At 35.2% G+C, this 16,482-nt stretch overlaps 1 protein-coding gene across 3 annotated transcripts in view; it reads right to left on the bottom strand.

Annotated features, from left to right (window-relative positions):
- Positions 1 to 981: 981 nt before the first annotated feature.
- LOC122791752 (S-adenosylmethionine synthase-like) overlaps positions 982 to 16,482 on the bottom strand; it is a 452,746-nt gene continuing 437,245 nt past the window's right edge. For all 3 annotated transcript variants that reach the window (XM_044059670.1, XM_044059671.1, XM_044059669.1), the window contains one exon: positions 982 to 1,995. In XM_044059670.1, the coding sequence (XP_043915605.1) occupies positions 1,909 to 1,995 (87 nt within the window). In that variant the 3' untranslated portion in view covers positions 982 to 1,908. The remainder of the gene's footprint in view (positions 1,996 to 16,482) is intronic.

Here is a 16,482-nt window from a genome sequence, read left to right as displayed (position 1 = left end):
CAGAAATGCCCCAGTATACCAGAAAACTGCAGAAGGGCAGCAGAGAGGCATTATACAATGACATTATTTAAGAAAAGTATTGCTTAATTAATTAAATTAAAAAGGACTGATTTCTGCCTTCAATGTAGATATTTTGGGGTGCTAGCATAATACTTATAGTATGCCTTTCCTCTCATTTCTTAGTAATAGAGTGGTCATGTCTTGTAAGGAATGATGGGAAACATTTGTCTAGCATCACTGATGTAGCTGCTGCACACTGACAGTGGGGCTTATTATTTTTATTTATGTTTATTAGGGTAGTGCATTGATCACAATGGACCAATTTCAGGTAAAGCCTGGGTGAATACAATCACAATAATAGGGATAACTTTTGACAGTCTTTAGAAATAATTTGTTAGATATGAATGGTTAACAAAAAAAAAATACTGGCAAAAATTCCAAAAGTAGGAAAAAACATAGTTTGCATATAGTATTTGCAAACATGGGTTAGAGGCTGTTTGGTTAAGTTATAGAATATGAATCTAAATTTTAAAACTGTCACATGCTATTTCAAACGAGAATTGTGTAATTTTTCAGTGCATCTTGCAGTATTGTTCATTAAAGGCTAAGCCCACTTTATGGGGTATCAATTGAGAATAATTCATGGTATAGTTGTTGACTCTATATGATTCTTACAACATGTCTTTCTGTTTCAGCCTCCAGACCCAGTTTGAGTGACACTGTTAACCATTTGTTAAGCCATTAGTCTTGGTGTCACTAACAAGACTGCTATTGCAAGGCACACCACAACAGAAGACAGACATTGCAGTGTACTGAGAGAACTTTTTGCAATGAAAAATGTATTACAGATCTTTTTCAGTTCACTGGTGCATTATTTTAGGATGTTTCCCATTTCTGGACTCCTCCTCAAGAAAAGTGAAAATAAAGTTGCTAATAATGTAAACAAATACTACAAGAGGTTTAATACAATCTAGGCATGTGTGAAGAGGATTACTTTAATGTTTTTAATACATACTCATTGCCTGAAAGATATACATGAAATTGTACAGATATGTCGGTTCGTAAATGAGACAAATCAACTGAATTGCATGGAAGTTAACACAATTATGATTTAAGGTCACGGCAGTATAACTTAAAGCTAACAAGACTGAGATTTACAAGTATATGAAACAGTATGATATATTTATAGAATGTTTTGAACTGTGGAACAGTATACAAACATTCAGCTCATTCAGACAAGTACATTTCAATAAGAGTGAAGAAACTCTGTTGTTGTGAAAAACTAATTTAGGAATTGGAATGAGAGTTATAATGAGGACTGGGATCTTGCATGAATCCCAAGTCATACTTCTCCCTAATAATATGAGTGCTTTCCTTCCATCACTGTCTATGCTTCTGTGTTTTAGTTAAACTTGGAGTATTGCTGCAGCCAGTATAGGGCATGGTTTGTATGTGATGCCACTGGGTCTCATGCAGGAATGGGAGCCTTGGCATGTTTTAAGTGCAGCATTTATTTGCTTAATTTGTCTGGTCAGATTAGTTCCTTTGAGGTGAGGTACAACACATATTATTGAAATTGCATCCTTTAGACAGGAAAGTACAATATCAGCTGCTATATATGAAGCCCAGAGGTAGGGCTGCTTACTGCAATGTCAAGAATGAAATTGTTAGCAAACTTATGTTACTTTCTATGTCACTCCATCAGTCACAACACCACTACATTATATTCGAGGATTTCACTGTATTCACTGATCAGATATATAATGTGTTACAGATAACCTTCACTTTGAACAGATTATAAGACACGCTAAATGCAGAGGACTGAATGGGAGATGGGTTACAAACAGAATCTTAAAATATATCCTGCAAGTGTCAGTAGTCAATATAAAGTTCTATAATTTCAGCTTTTTAGGATGCTCCCAAGTAAATTCCTCTCTCCCAAAATGTCCATAGCAAGCAGTTTTCTGATAGATTGGTTTCTTCAGGTCCAGGTCCCTGTTAAATAAAAAACAAAGCAATTGTATAAATTAATTTCTTAATATATAAACAAAAGCTGAATTAAGTCAAATCAAAATAGTAATTTTGTGTGTAACAATGTCCAGTGTTGATTAGTGACTTCAGAAAGGAGCAGCAACTGAATGGATTGCACCTACTAGAAAGGGGCAAGGCGATGTTTTTGCAAGATCAGTTTTGGGTATGATTACAATTTTCCATAAATAGCTGGCCATACAGTACTTTACATGCTAGACACTATTCTAGTAGTAGTTTTCATGCCAGAGTAAGTATGAGACAGAGAAAGTGAGTTCCATTTAGGCATACAATATCATTGAATAGGTTCCACTGTAATACTGTAAAACCCAACATGAGATAAACTTTGGGACTTATACCCATGAATCTTAAGTGACATTTTCAGTAATTACTGAAACTCCCCAGTAATTTGAAATGCATTTGTTTATATGCAAAATTAAACAAACTTTAAGTACTGAATAATAACAATGGTCACAGTAATGTACTTCAGCTCATTTTACTCAGACACACACTAGCCCTGCCAAGCCAGATCAAACACTACTTAACTGTAATCAAGTGATAGCAAGGGTCAGTTATATCCACTGATGGCATCTTTGTCAAAGAATTGCATCTACTTTATTCCCTTTGCACACCTAAAATTTCTGATCGTAAGCAAATGAATGAATGAATGAATAAATAAAAAAACAAATAAATACATAATGGCTAATGTAATATATTTTACAAAGTAAAAAAAAAAAGTTTGAACACCATGCACAGACAGGGTTGTAATTCACCAAAAATACAAAGTACAGATGAATTTTCACTGTTGGTACTTCAGGTAACAAAAAACATGCAAATCACATGGCCACTAATGTCATTAACTTAACTGAAAGATCCACAAAGACATAAAATCCACAAATCCACATAAAATATAAACATTACTTTACTATATATGTCCCCTTTCCTGCAAAATAAATTTCAGGGATGCATAATAATTAAACCCTGGAAACATGTATACTTCAAATTCAAAAATCAAATACATTCCAGAGCTTTAGTTTGATTAACAATATCACCCTCTCATATTGATTAATACTAACTACAGTATCTGAAATTTAAAAGAATAGGCAGAATCAGTAGGTAGCATGTCTAGACAAAGTGTTAGTACTCTTACCTTTACTGATATTGCTGACATGTTCACTTATGTGCTCTCTAAATGAGTGATTCATTTGCTCTACATAAAGCACATTACAGGCTTGCCATTTTGCCAAAAATATGAAAAGCCTAGTCTTGCATTCAGCATAAGACTTGAAGAGATAGTACTTTCTAGTGCTTGAATGTATAAAGAAAATGAACACTCATTTTTATATTTACATATACTGTGATCTTTGCAAATAAAAGTACTAGTCTTCCCGTCTCTTATTAATTTAGTTAATAGGTTAGTACTAGGCTATCGGCCTTAGGGCCTATACAAGCCCAGCCATAACAATTCCCTGGCTATTTTTTCCCAGAATATTTACTTCCTGGTCCCCTGTCTAGCAGGGTGACTGACGTGATCCCCAGGGTGAATTTCCTATCTCCCATCCAAACATCAAGGTTCCTTTTGAAGAGGGTCAAAGAGGCACTCAGCTTGACATGTATGGGCAGTAATTATTAAATTATTCTTATAACAAAGATCCATTGTAAGATTTTTCTTGTTCCTGAAACTAAATGAAGGCATATCAGCAATGATACAGCTAATAAGAATGGAAGTAATACCCTACAGGGTGGGCAAAATTGGCAAAAAAAAGATTGACCAGGGATGGAAGTCATTACTGCCACTGGAAAGTTCAATGTTGTCCATTACCACACAACCTGGATGCACTGGTGGCTGGTGACTTCAAATCGAAGGGGGGCAGCAGAAGACAGCTGAATGGGTGGGGCCAACAGGGCAGGGTATGTTCAATGAGAAAGGGGTGGAGCTATGCTCAAAACCACAAAAACTTGGACTTCAATTAAATACGCTTCCCTGGGTGCCAAACCGTCATTATGAGAGTCCAAGCAAGGCAAAAATGAAGAGGAGAAGAAAAAAAATATTTCAGTGCACTGGCTACATGACAACTATATCTAGACAGAAACAAAAAGGTTGTGAGGCATGAAAAAATAAAGTACTTTTTAAATACATTACTGGAATGCCAGTCAAAATCAAGTATAAAAAAACAAGCAGCACTCAACTCAAACCACTTCTCCTTGCACTGCAGTTCTGATTATAATTTATATTCAGCTTTATAGAAGTACCAAGTAGCATGCTGAAAGTAGTAATGTCTGTGATACCCCCAATTTTAAAAATGTTTTTTATCCAAAAAAGACCTGCTGCCTGACAACTATCTACTTGTTTCATGGGGAAAACATGATCAAAGTAAAAAATGAACAGCAAACTAGAAACAAGCACAAGATAAAATGCTTAAAGGATTACTGCACAGGTTATGGACCACACATGATAGACTGGCATTCTGTTTAGTTTGTGGGTAAAGCCTGCAAAGATAACTGCAAGTCTCCAACAAATGTAATGAACTTCTAAAAATACTGCAATCCTGTCCTCTATTATAAATGCTGTCATATGCATTTCAATACCTAAGGCTTATACATTATCTAGTTATGTAAATATTCTCTGCATTGCAACAACAAGCAGGCTTTCAATGTTGATAATTCTTTAACAGTATGCTTATTAAAGCTTACTTGCATCTTACAATCTCAGACAAGCTTACCCGATGGTCATTAAAGCATTGCTATTTAAACACAGAGCAACAGGCAATGCAACAACATGCATTTTCTGAATAATAAGAAGCATAAATCAACAGCATAAAATATGACAGAAAACCAGAACATTCTGCAAAATCAAGGACAGATGAAAAGCCACTGTAGTACTTGTGCCTATCTTGGATGGTGGGATACTCTGCACACTTACACTGCATAACTGCTCCTTGTCTTGCTTGGACACATCCTGAGTCACTAGGTGGGGGAATGGGATACAAGTATGTCACAATCTGAAATGTCTCTGGCTGACAGTGATGGCCCTGACACATTTGGTCATACCTCTCAACCTCAGAGTAAGAAATCTGGATAAAGCCATAAATAGAAGTGGGACAAAAGCCCAAAAACAAGGACAATTTTAAAATATTGCTCTTACAGACTTAGAAAGTTAATAACATAGTACGTCTTGTATTAGTATGAATTTTCTGAAGGGTATGAAATCTGAAACTCAAATGTCTGTCATTTTCTAACTTCAGTCTGTAATGATTTGCCACTAATTTGCCAGAAAACCACAATTTTATGAAAACTGGACCAAAAATGTGATGCGAAAATCTGTACACACAGACACGCAAGTGGTAGCAGATTTCCAGAAATTAATTCTAGAACAGATGATGGAACTAATCAGCATGTACACTTTAAACATTAATTAAGCTAACATAGTGAGGATCCACTCCACTCCACAAATACTATTGTGTTGCTACGGAATTTACTATACAGTTTAACACCACAGAACAGATAAAGTATCATACATTTATACACAAAAATTAAAAGGGTATTCAAAATTCATATATTAGGATGGACACAAATAAAAGAACTGATCGAGACTATTTTTATAAAATAAACTCTGTGCACGAAATTGAATACAGATTAATGACACAACATCCAAAAAAAGAATATTTATCTATTTAGTTATATTTGTTTACCAGAGTACTGTACTGCTCAATATTGACCAGTTTCAGGCTCAGTTTGAAATATGCAAACAGGATTAAAGTCAATTATCAAGTAATATAAAATAAAATTACACTTCTCTGTGGCAGATTCACCCCTCATATCTGGATCTATATTACAACATTGAACGCTTAAAACAGCGAATGATATTTATTCGACCCTATTTCAGTGAAAGCTGAAAATGTTGACACCTCAGAAAAGCAATTTCTTTCCTAGGGAAAGAAATCGCTGTTACAGCCAAAAAAAAAAAAAAAAGTTCCAAACACATGCACACATACCTTAACCCTAATTCTACCCCCACAAAAAAGTAAACAGCTGAGAAGACATATGCACTTAACTCAACCATACATCTAACGCAAAAAAAACAGTAAACATTTTAAAACATATGTACTTACCTTAACCCGCACCCTAACCCTAAGGTCAGTAACTGTTGCACATTTACGTTCAGGAGCTATACTGGATAAGGGAATTTCTGAGACCACACTACAGTGCAGAACATGGCAAAGTAACAAAGTGGTCAAGCGACTTCTTTCCCAGGGAAAGAATTTGCTGAACAGTCGCTTTGCTGTTTTGCCTGTTCGCTGTTTAGGTGTCGATGAAAATGCATTTGACAAAATGCGTTTTTGTCGTTCTAATAGGAACCATCATATCTCAGTATCTGTGTATCTTATACATAATAACTGCATGCTTGCACAACTGCAGGGGTAGGCATGAATTTAAAACATATCCCAACTTTTCATCACAACATACACCAGTAAAAGATATGATGAAATGGAATTCTGACCATACAGTCTTTACAAGTGAAGTTTGGTACACAACTAGCTAAACATAAGTGCCTAATACAGGAACAAGGAGTCACAAAGCATCACATGAATCCTTTCTGCAGAACTGCTGAAAACTACACGTACAGTGAAATAATTATCTTGAGTTAAAATTTTGAATTTTCTAACCATTTAGAGTGTTTAAGCAAAATTAAGCTTACTAAGGAAATACACAGATTTCCACAACTTTTTAAACTTCCAGCTCCATCTTCTATCCCATGCAATAACATCAGGCATAAAATCAAGCCTGTAGAAATTTTTGGATACTCTAGTGTCTTTTTAAATATGCACTTTCACCTCAGGTGAATCAGCTGTTGTTTTCTTAGTACTGCTGCTTTAATAAGTAAAATATGCACTCTGTATTTCTTAATAAAAACAATAAACGAATGAATTACTGAAAAAACAGTAATTATCTTCACAAATGCTTGGGACATCTCTTATTATATGTGCATGAAAACTGAGAAAGCAGACTATCAGAAAACGTAGCAAACAAGGAAAATACATGCTTTTATAACTTAAAGATGTTGCTTATGTAATAAAACAACCAATGTATTACAGAAGACAAAACCAGTGCAGAAACAATCCAAATCTATTTCTTCTAGAACACCTAACTCATCTTCAGCTGATCAATTTATGATTTTCAAGCTATAATTAATAAAGCATCTGCATAATGTGCCTTTGACAACTTCTTAATAGTACCTTTAGTAATAGTGGCTGGCTGCACTGACAGAACAGAAGTTATTTTTGTCCGATGCGATGGTTCCCGAACTCCATGATGGTGTAAAAGTACTATCTGCTACTGACTGTTTCTCAGCTCTCTTTTTTCCCAGCACACAAAGCCCAGGAAGAGAGCCGAGAACCAATCAGTAGCATCCAGCCCATCCTTGTCACGTAAGTGACTGCGGATGTGGAAGTCCGATCCCCTTCCACATTATCGGTTACAAAACCGCATAGATTTATGGGCATGACACACTCCTCCACTTCTCCCCTTAATCCAGACTGCTTTTACAGCAGTCTGGATTTACAGAAACTATTTTTTTTTTTTTACACCCGGAACTCCCGAGCATGGGCACTAGTGCAGTTTGAGTTCCAGGACTCGCATCTAAGCAGCAGCCAGCCAGTATAACAGTATTGCAAAAGTAAATATTTTATTTTTTTTAAATATTCTTTTTTTTTCTTCTTTCCACAGCTGGGGCGGGCTGCAGTCCGGCAGTCCAATAGCATGAGCTGCTACTGCCTGGATGGTATTATTACACTTAGAAAAATGACTGTCTGTGAAGCTATTTTAAATGCTGAATTAGTAAATAACACATGCTTATTTTGCATATTTTAAAGTAATATAGTTCCCATATCCTGTGTTACCTTAGGCTATAGATTGTCTAAGCAATCTATATATACGTATATAAATGAAAAAGTACTCCTTTTTCTGTGTAAACATAATTATAAACTGCTTTAGACAACCCCCCAATACAATGCTCAGTTCAAAATAATTTGTTGTTCCCTGTGTCTTATTTCTGTTCTGTTTATAAAGTAAGAAACTTTAGGAGTGATAAGGCAAGAGCAACAGCATCTACAAAAAATGTAACTCTCACCTTTATACAAACATACTGCAAATATTAATAAAGGTAAATATCCTCTCTAAGCACAAAACTGTTAGTGAAAAGTGAAAAGCAACAAAAGTAAGAGCACTGACAGTGCCACAGTTGGGAAATTTATTACAAAAATAAAGAAAAGCAAAACAAAAATTACAATGAATAAAATCCTTACAAAACAGTGGTAAGCGCTTTCAGGGATCTACCCCTTCATCAGACAACAGTTAAAAATCCCATAATTCTTTAAATACTGGAGAATAGTCACATGATGTTTCAAAAATATTTCAGTTGTACTCAATAAGGACATAACAATTAGTGCATCAGTACATATTAGCACAGTTATGCAAGTGCATAACTCTATATAATAAAAAGATATAACCTAATAATCCTAGCGACAACACTATAAATATATATATATATATATATATATATATATATATATATATATATATATATATAAAACATATTAAAAGACATATATACAATTCTAGTACATCCAGTTGTATAGATACATACATAAAAAATATTAAAATGCTAATATACGTACAGAAGTAAATACTAAAATAGTGCTAACAAATCTAAAATACAATATGAAAGATAAAAATAAAAATATATTTTAATATATTAAAAATCTAGAAATGTATAACCATTCAAGAGAATCAATGTTTCAATGGTTGAGCTTTTAAAAAAGGTTTAAGCGACACCATTTAATTCAACCCTGGGGGCTTGTCTGCATTAAATCTAATAATCCATCTCTGCTCAGCAGCTTCTGTATCATTAGATAAATTACCCCACCTTAATTTCTCAGACAGTATTTGTAAAACCAGAAATTTAAAGATGTGTTCCGGTCTTGTATTCATGTTGTGCATATCAATAGCACTGTTCTCCTTGCACTTCCTAATATCCCTGTAATGTTCAAGTATCCTGTCCTTCAGGCATCTGTTGGTCTTACCTATGTAGAAGCTGTAGCATACTACACAATAGGCAAAGTAGACCACATTGGATGTGGTACAATCCGCGTAGAGATTACTGCTATGACTGACTTTCTTAGAGGGATGTATAAAAGTCCTGCTATTGTGTATGTATTTACATGCTCCACAATTTCTACACATGTATGTGCCCAATCTATCTGATCTACTGACAGTATTAGTTGCAGCATTACTATAACATATTTCATTTCTCAATGTTCTATTGTTCCTAAAAGTGAAACTCGGCTTAGTACCAGTTATACCCTGTAGGTTAACAATCGTAGATTGAATGCCCCAATTTTTAGTTACTACATCACATACTACACTTATGTTGCTTGCAAAAGTGAGTAGCATCCTAAGTGTATTGTCTGTGTCTGTATGTTTATGCCTTACCTCATCACTATCAATGACTTGCCCACTTGCTCGAGTTGTGGTGTGCGTATCAAAATAGGGTCTACATCTACCTGCTCTATTACTCCAACCATCTAGAATGCACCTATCTATAGTTCTAGCATCATAGCCCCTATTTAAAAACTCAGATTTAAGTTGGTCCAGGGCTGTTTGTAGTTCATCATCATCATCATTGCACAGTCTCATAATCCTGTATACTTGGCCTTTAATGATGCTGACCTTAGTGTGATTCAGGTGCATACTGGTGTTATGCAAAAACGTGTTTTTTCTGACATGTTTCCTAAACAAACCAGTTCTAATCTGGTTTAATTCATCTTTTCTTACTTTGACGTCAAGAAAATCAATTTCAGTCATGGAATATTGAGAGGTAAATCTAAGAAATTGAGTGGTATTATTGAGGTAAGTGAAAAATGCATTTAGCTCTACCTCTGTACCATGCTGGATGTACTAGAATTGTATATATGTATTTTAATATGTTATATATATATATATATATATATATATATATATATATATATATATATATATATATATATATATATATCTTTATGGTGTTGTCGCTAGGATTATTAGGTTATATCTTTTTTATTATATAGAGTTATGCACTTGCATAACTGTGCTAATATGTACTGATGCACTAATTGTTATGTCCTTATTGGGTACAACTGAAATATTTTTGAAGCATCATGTGACTATTCTCCAGTATTTAAAGAATTATGGGATTTTTAACTGTTGTCTAATGAAGGGGTAGATCCCTGAAAGCGCTTACCACTGTTTTGTAAGGATTTTATTCATTGTAATTTTTGTTTTGTTTTTCTTTATTTCTGTAATAAATATCCTAGCTGTGGTACTGTCAGTGCGCTTACTTTTGATACTGTAAATATTATTTTAGATCTGAAGTCACAGCAATACTTTACATTTTTGATAGCATTTGTATTTGTTACTCTGAAGGGAACCAATAGCTGCACTTTTATTTTAAACTAAATATTCTGTAAATGCTGTACTTTCTTGACTTCTAATGACTATAATTTGCTGTATGTACACCCTACCTCAACAAAGTAGCCGCGGTGGTGCAGCGGTAGCATTGTCGCCTCACAGCAGAAGATTCTCCCATTCGATTATCGGGTGGAGCGCCTTCTGTGTGGAGTCTGCATGTCCACCCGTGGTCGAGCAGCGTTCGAAAGACATGCGTGAATGGGCATACCTTCGTTGAAGGTTGGGCGTTGAGCTGGCACCTTGACACCTTAAAAATCTACTGCCAATCATTAGTGGATCAGAGTTCCACTGTGGCGACCCCTAACCAGGAAAAGCCGAAAGAATAAACACCCTACCTCAACCTATAGCTAAAAACCCTGACATTCATGAGTTCAAACACCTCCTCAAAGAACATTTAGCAAAACACTGGCTCTGCTCCTGCCACACTCCTGGCTAGGCCATCCACCCCCCTTTCTTCCCCCTATCACTCACCCTTTTTTCACCCTTACCCAGCTTCTTCTTACAGCTACAACTAATACCTATCTTACAAGCTGTGCTCAACTCTCACACTCCGTCACCTTTGGAAACTCCAGTACTGCTTTTCTCTATCATCTTCAGAGCCCCTTCCTGACAGACTGGATAACACTGCACTCACTTCTTGACAAACTGTAATATTCAATGCACTGTAATTGAAATTGATAAATTACGGCTATTTAGAGATTACTGTTCTATTTTTTCCATTGTAGAATGTTAATAACATACTTATGTGTGCATCCTTATTGTTAATGAATGTAAGAAACTATTTATAGGTTTGTATGTATGTATGGAGCTTTTCTCCCTGGGCCCCTGCTGAAAATGGGTCTCATGCCCAGTTGGACATTACCTGGTAAACAAATTCCCATCATTAAGGGGTTACCCAAAATACACAAAGGGATACATCCCCCACCAGTGCGGCCGATAGTATCTGGCCAATCATGGGTAACGGAGAATGCCTCACAATATGTGCAGCATAAGTTAGCCCCGTTGATAGAAACAATACCTACATTATTAAAAAACTCATTTAAACTGTTGGAAGATCTTGAAAATTCCCCTTGGCTTGAAAAAGTAAATTCTGATACTCTAATGGTTACCTTGGACATAAGAAATTTGTTTACGAGTATACCTAATGAATTTGGGGTCGAGGCTATTAGAAGTTGTTTAAATGAATATAATATGGTTAATCAAAATGAGCAATTCATTATTTGTACTTTATTAGAATTGATACTTAGTAATAACATCTTTATGTATCAGGATAAAATCTATAGACAAACATGGGGGGTAGCCATGGGCACCCCCTGTGCAAACGTCTATGCTAATATAGCAGTATATCAATGGGAGAGGACTCATATTCTCAATAATGAAAACTTTATTGCCAATGCCATTTACTATAGGAGATTTGTAGATGACATTCTCCTTTTCTGGAATGGTAATGTGAAATCCTTACATGATTTCGTTGAATATATGGAATCAACCACTTCCTTCCTTAGTTTTACGTATGAAGTTTCATCAGTTACGGTTAACTATCTTGATGTAACTATAACAAAAAATATTCTGAATAGATTTACTACATCTCTATTCAGAAAACCGTGTTGGAAAAATGGCATACTCCACCATGAGAGTATGCACCCACGGCACATTTTTCCTAACATTGTGAAAAATCAGATGGCTAGAATAACCAAGCTGTGCAACAATATTGAAGACAGAGAACAACTTTTGAATTTTCAAACCAAGTGTTTTATGAATAGGGGTTATCCAACCCATTTGCTGATAAGCTCTAAGGATAGAAATAATTTGGTTCACAACACTTGCCATAAGCAAGGTCCACATAGATATTATAACAAACAAAACATAGGTAAAGTGCAATATGACATCAAATTCACCAATGATGTCAAGTACATAAAAGAGATCGTATACAAAAATTGGAAATTGCTTAGTATGAATAAAGAATTGAAGAACGTGGTGGGTGAATACCCTAACTTCAGATATAGTAATTGTCCAAATTTGAAAAGATTATTATGTAAAGAAAAAATATTACACATACCATTAGATATCAGGACTAATTTTAGGCAAGGAACATTCCCCTGTAGGAAATGTTGTATCTGCAAATATATCACAGATGAACAACCATATGAAAATTTAGAAATTGGTTTTAAGTTTATACCGAATTTCTATGCCACATGTGATACCACAAATATAATATATCTGGCCACATGTGAGAATTGTGAAGTATACTATGTGGGTATGACAACGCGTAGGCTCAGAGATCGAGCCTACAACCACATATATGATATACGGAAAATGAATGTAAACAATGTTTTAGCCAGGCATTGCCAATCTTTTCCATCCCATATGTTCAAATTCAGGGTTTTGCAGATATTATATCCTAACAGAAGAGAAGGCAACATATTAGGCACATTAGAGCTTTATGAATTGAAATGGATACTAACACTTAGGGCACATATAGAGCCAGGTTTAAATACAGCCCTTAGTATTAGACCAGCGCTGCTATGAAAGACTGTGTCATGTTGGTTAGATTTGATATTAACTATAATATTATGTTAAGATTATCTGGTGGTTCATATAATGGGGGCTTTGGAGATATATGTGCATTTTATACTATTATTGTTCATTACAAATTTATATAACAGTGCAATTACTACAGTTATAGAACTCTTCAATCCTTTCTCTTTTTCTTTTACCTCACATTTTTCCTTTTTCTTTTTCTTTCCCTTTTTTTCATCATATATTTTCCCCCATATCTCCTTTTACTTTCTTACTTCTTCTTTCTCCATTTCCTTCCTTCCTTCCTCATTCTTTTGTCCTTCTTTCCCTTTCCACTTCTTCCCTTCCTCTTTTCCCCTTCCTTCTATCCCCCCTCCCCCCCTCCCCTCCTGCCCTTTCCTTCCCATCCCCTCTTCCCCCCCCCCCTCTCCCCCCCCCCCCAATTCTCTCTTGGGATTTCTCAAGTTTGGCTGTTCTAATTTCACATCTTGCTCTTTTCACATTTATTTTGTTCTTTTTTCAGTTTATATATCTGATTCAATTTGATATATTATATGATATATTCAATTGTTATTATTTGTTTTATACATTAATGGTCATCAAACTATATATAGGATGAATGGTTATGCAGATTCTTGAAATTATAAATATAATGTATTACATCTATTTAAGATAAGTATATAGATAGGAATAAATAGGATTTATAAATTTATATATATTAGGGTTGTATTAAGTTCATGTCTATATGGTTTTTTGATAAATTGAAGGAAATGCACTATATATATTTGTTATATTTTAATATATTTTTTAGACTATTTACTATAATAGTGGTAAGATTTTAAAAGTTGTATTAGATTCTAAGCGGAACATCCTTATGAGCTATGGCTTTAAGCATTAACGAAATTAAGTGATTTTTAATTGATTAATTACTTTTTAGCCGCCAAAAATGCTGTTAATCAGGGTGTATACCATAACTATATAAGACTAACATTTGTTCTTAAATTTTATAACCTGATGAAGCGCACTTGTTAGGTGCGTGAAAGCACTTGTTTCATTTTAAAAATAAAATTCTTTGCTGCTAATTCATCGTGGAGGCTTCAGTGATTTGTTGAATAATACTTCTTGACAAACTGTAATATTCAATGCACTGTAATTGAAATTGGTAAATTACGGCTATTTAGAGATTACTGTCCTATTTTTTCCATTGTAGAATGTTAATAACATACTTATGTGTGCATCCTTATTGTTAATGAATGTAAGAAACTATTTATAGGTTTGTATGTATGTATGGAGCTTTTCTCCCTGGGCCCCTGCTGAAAATGGGTCTCATGCCCAGTTGGACATTACCTGGTAAACAAATGAAATAAATAAAAATAAAAAATAAATACATGTACAAATGTCTCTATCTCTATGTTGCTTCCAAATTTTCTTTAAAAAAAATTCATGTCAGGATACCCGGATAGTCAACTTTACCCAGCACTTTGTGTGATCTAAAGAAAAGAAGGGACAACAACATTTCAAATGTCTGCAGCTGAAAGATCTGTTTTTATTTTGCTCTATAGCATTTAAAAGCTTATAAATATATTTTTTCCTGAGTAATTGTATTATTTTAAGTCTAATGTGAGTAGAATGCATTAACAACATGATTGTGTTAATTACCTGGTGGATTAGCCAGAATAAATGTCACAAGTATATGTTTATTTTGAATTGAATGACCAGAAACATAACAGTAAAACTGCTATGTAGGCCTTCTAGTGATATTTAGCAGTAGGGAACCATACCTTTGAAAGAGTTTAAAATTTCCCAGCATGTAGCTCACAAAATGTTTAGCAATATGCCCTGACAGGCAGCCACAAAATGCAATTACTTAGCAATTTCAGGCATAAAGATTTGCAGACGGCAACTTTACATTCATTTAACTGTAATTTGTGTCACACATATTTAAATCTGGAGGGGGGGGGGTCATTTATAACTCCATTAAAGAAAACTTTACCTCTTCATGAGACATGATATAATTTTACTTCTGAAATAATAACAACCCAGTATAGACATATTTTGGACATCTTCTTCTTCTTTCAGCTTTTCCTGGTTAGGGGTCGCCACAGCGGATCATCTGTCTGCTCATGATTGGCAGTGGAGTTTTACAGTGTCGAGTTGCCAGCCCAGTGCCCAACCTTCCACAGAAGGCACACACACGCACACACTCACACCTAGGGCCAATTTAGAGTGTCCAATCCACCTACAGCATGTCTTTGGGATGTGGGAGGAAACCATAGCACCCGAAGGAAACCCACGCGACCACAGGGAGGACATACTTTTTGGACATACATTGCATTATTTCCACACTGAAATAAAGTCATATACCCACCTCTAATTGTTGATCGGGTTAGTCCCACTAGGCCAATGGCCTCTTTTCATGGGAGACTCAAGGTATTCATATTAACTAGAAAAACTTCCCCTAGCCTTTTCAGTTAGTGCAATGGTATCTTTTGCATCTACCTGAGCTACTACCAACTCAGGCATATGGGGTCTCAGTGTAAAGTCGCATCCAAAGGATGGCACACTCAGGAGTACTGCATCCCCTTTATGCTGTACTGTATTGTACTATCAGTATTGGAAATTTAATCCAAGTACATGGTGTGGGACTAGAATGCATGGCCTTCTGCACCAAAGTCATGTGTGCTGCCTGTTGAGATACTGAGACTGTTGGATAAATTTGGATTTATTTGGTGATGACATCTTCCAGTAAATTAAAATGCTTCCTTTTAGGAGAAATGCACAAAATGTCACATATCACTCCCACTTTGAGAGTCCTTAGTAAACACTTTCAAGGAATTATACTGGATATTTGGTAGGCTGCCATTCTGCCTTTAGGAATTTAAATGTGACTCAGTGCTGAAGCTGGTCTGGCCATATTGCCATGGACAGAACAGGAAGTCAGTACAGCTATATTATAGAAATAAAGTGCATTTGTTATGCTGACAAAAAGACATATACCCTACCTCAGTGGAAACCTAGCGTAATGCAACATAGAAGACTGTTGCTGTGAGATGCCTATAAAACCCTGCATTTGGTAATTGCATATAAAAGGCCTTGTAGCAGTAGTACTTGAAAACTTTTTGATAAAACTGTTTATGAAATTATACTTGGGTAACCTAGTACAAAATGTATCTATGACTGTCATTCTACTCTTAATGATTTAAGTGCAGCTCAATGCAGAATTTTATCCTGGGCTTAGTGCAATGGTTAGTACATGAGTTATCCTGTTGTCATATTTCCAGTGGCAAAAGGTACTATGGTGTGAGAAATTTATGCAAGTGCTACTTCCTATTCAATGTCAACACCAAGATGATACATACTGGCTACGTACTATGTTACCTATCCTGAACAGCAGTCATATACTAACCTGTAGCGGAAGTCAAATAAAAT

Source organism: Protopterus annectens, chromosome 17.part0 (genome assembly GCF_019279795.1).
Source record: "Protopterus annectens isolate FY-2018-M chromosome 17.part0, PAN1.0, whole genome shotgun sequence".
NCBI classification, from domain to species: Eukaryota; Metazoa; Chordata; order Ceratodontiformes; family Protopteridae; genus Protopterus; species Protopterus annectens.
This window is presented reverse-complemented; position numbering and strand designations above follow the sequence as displayed.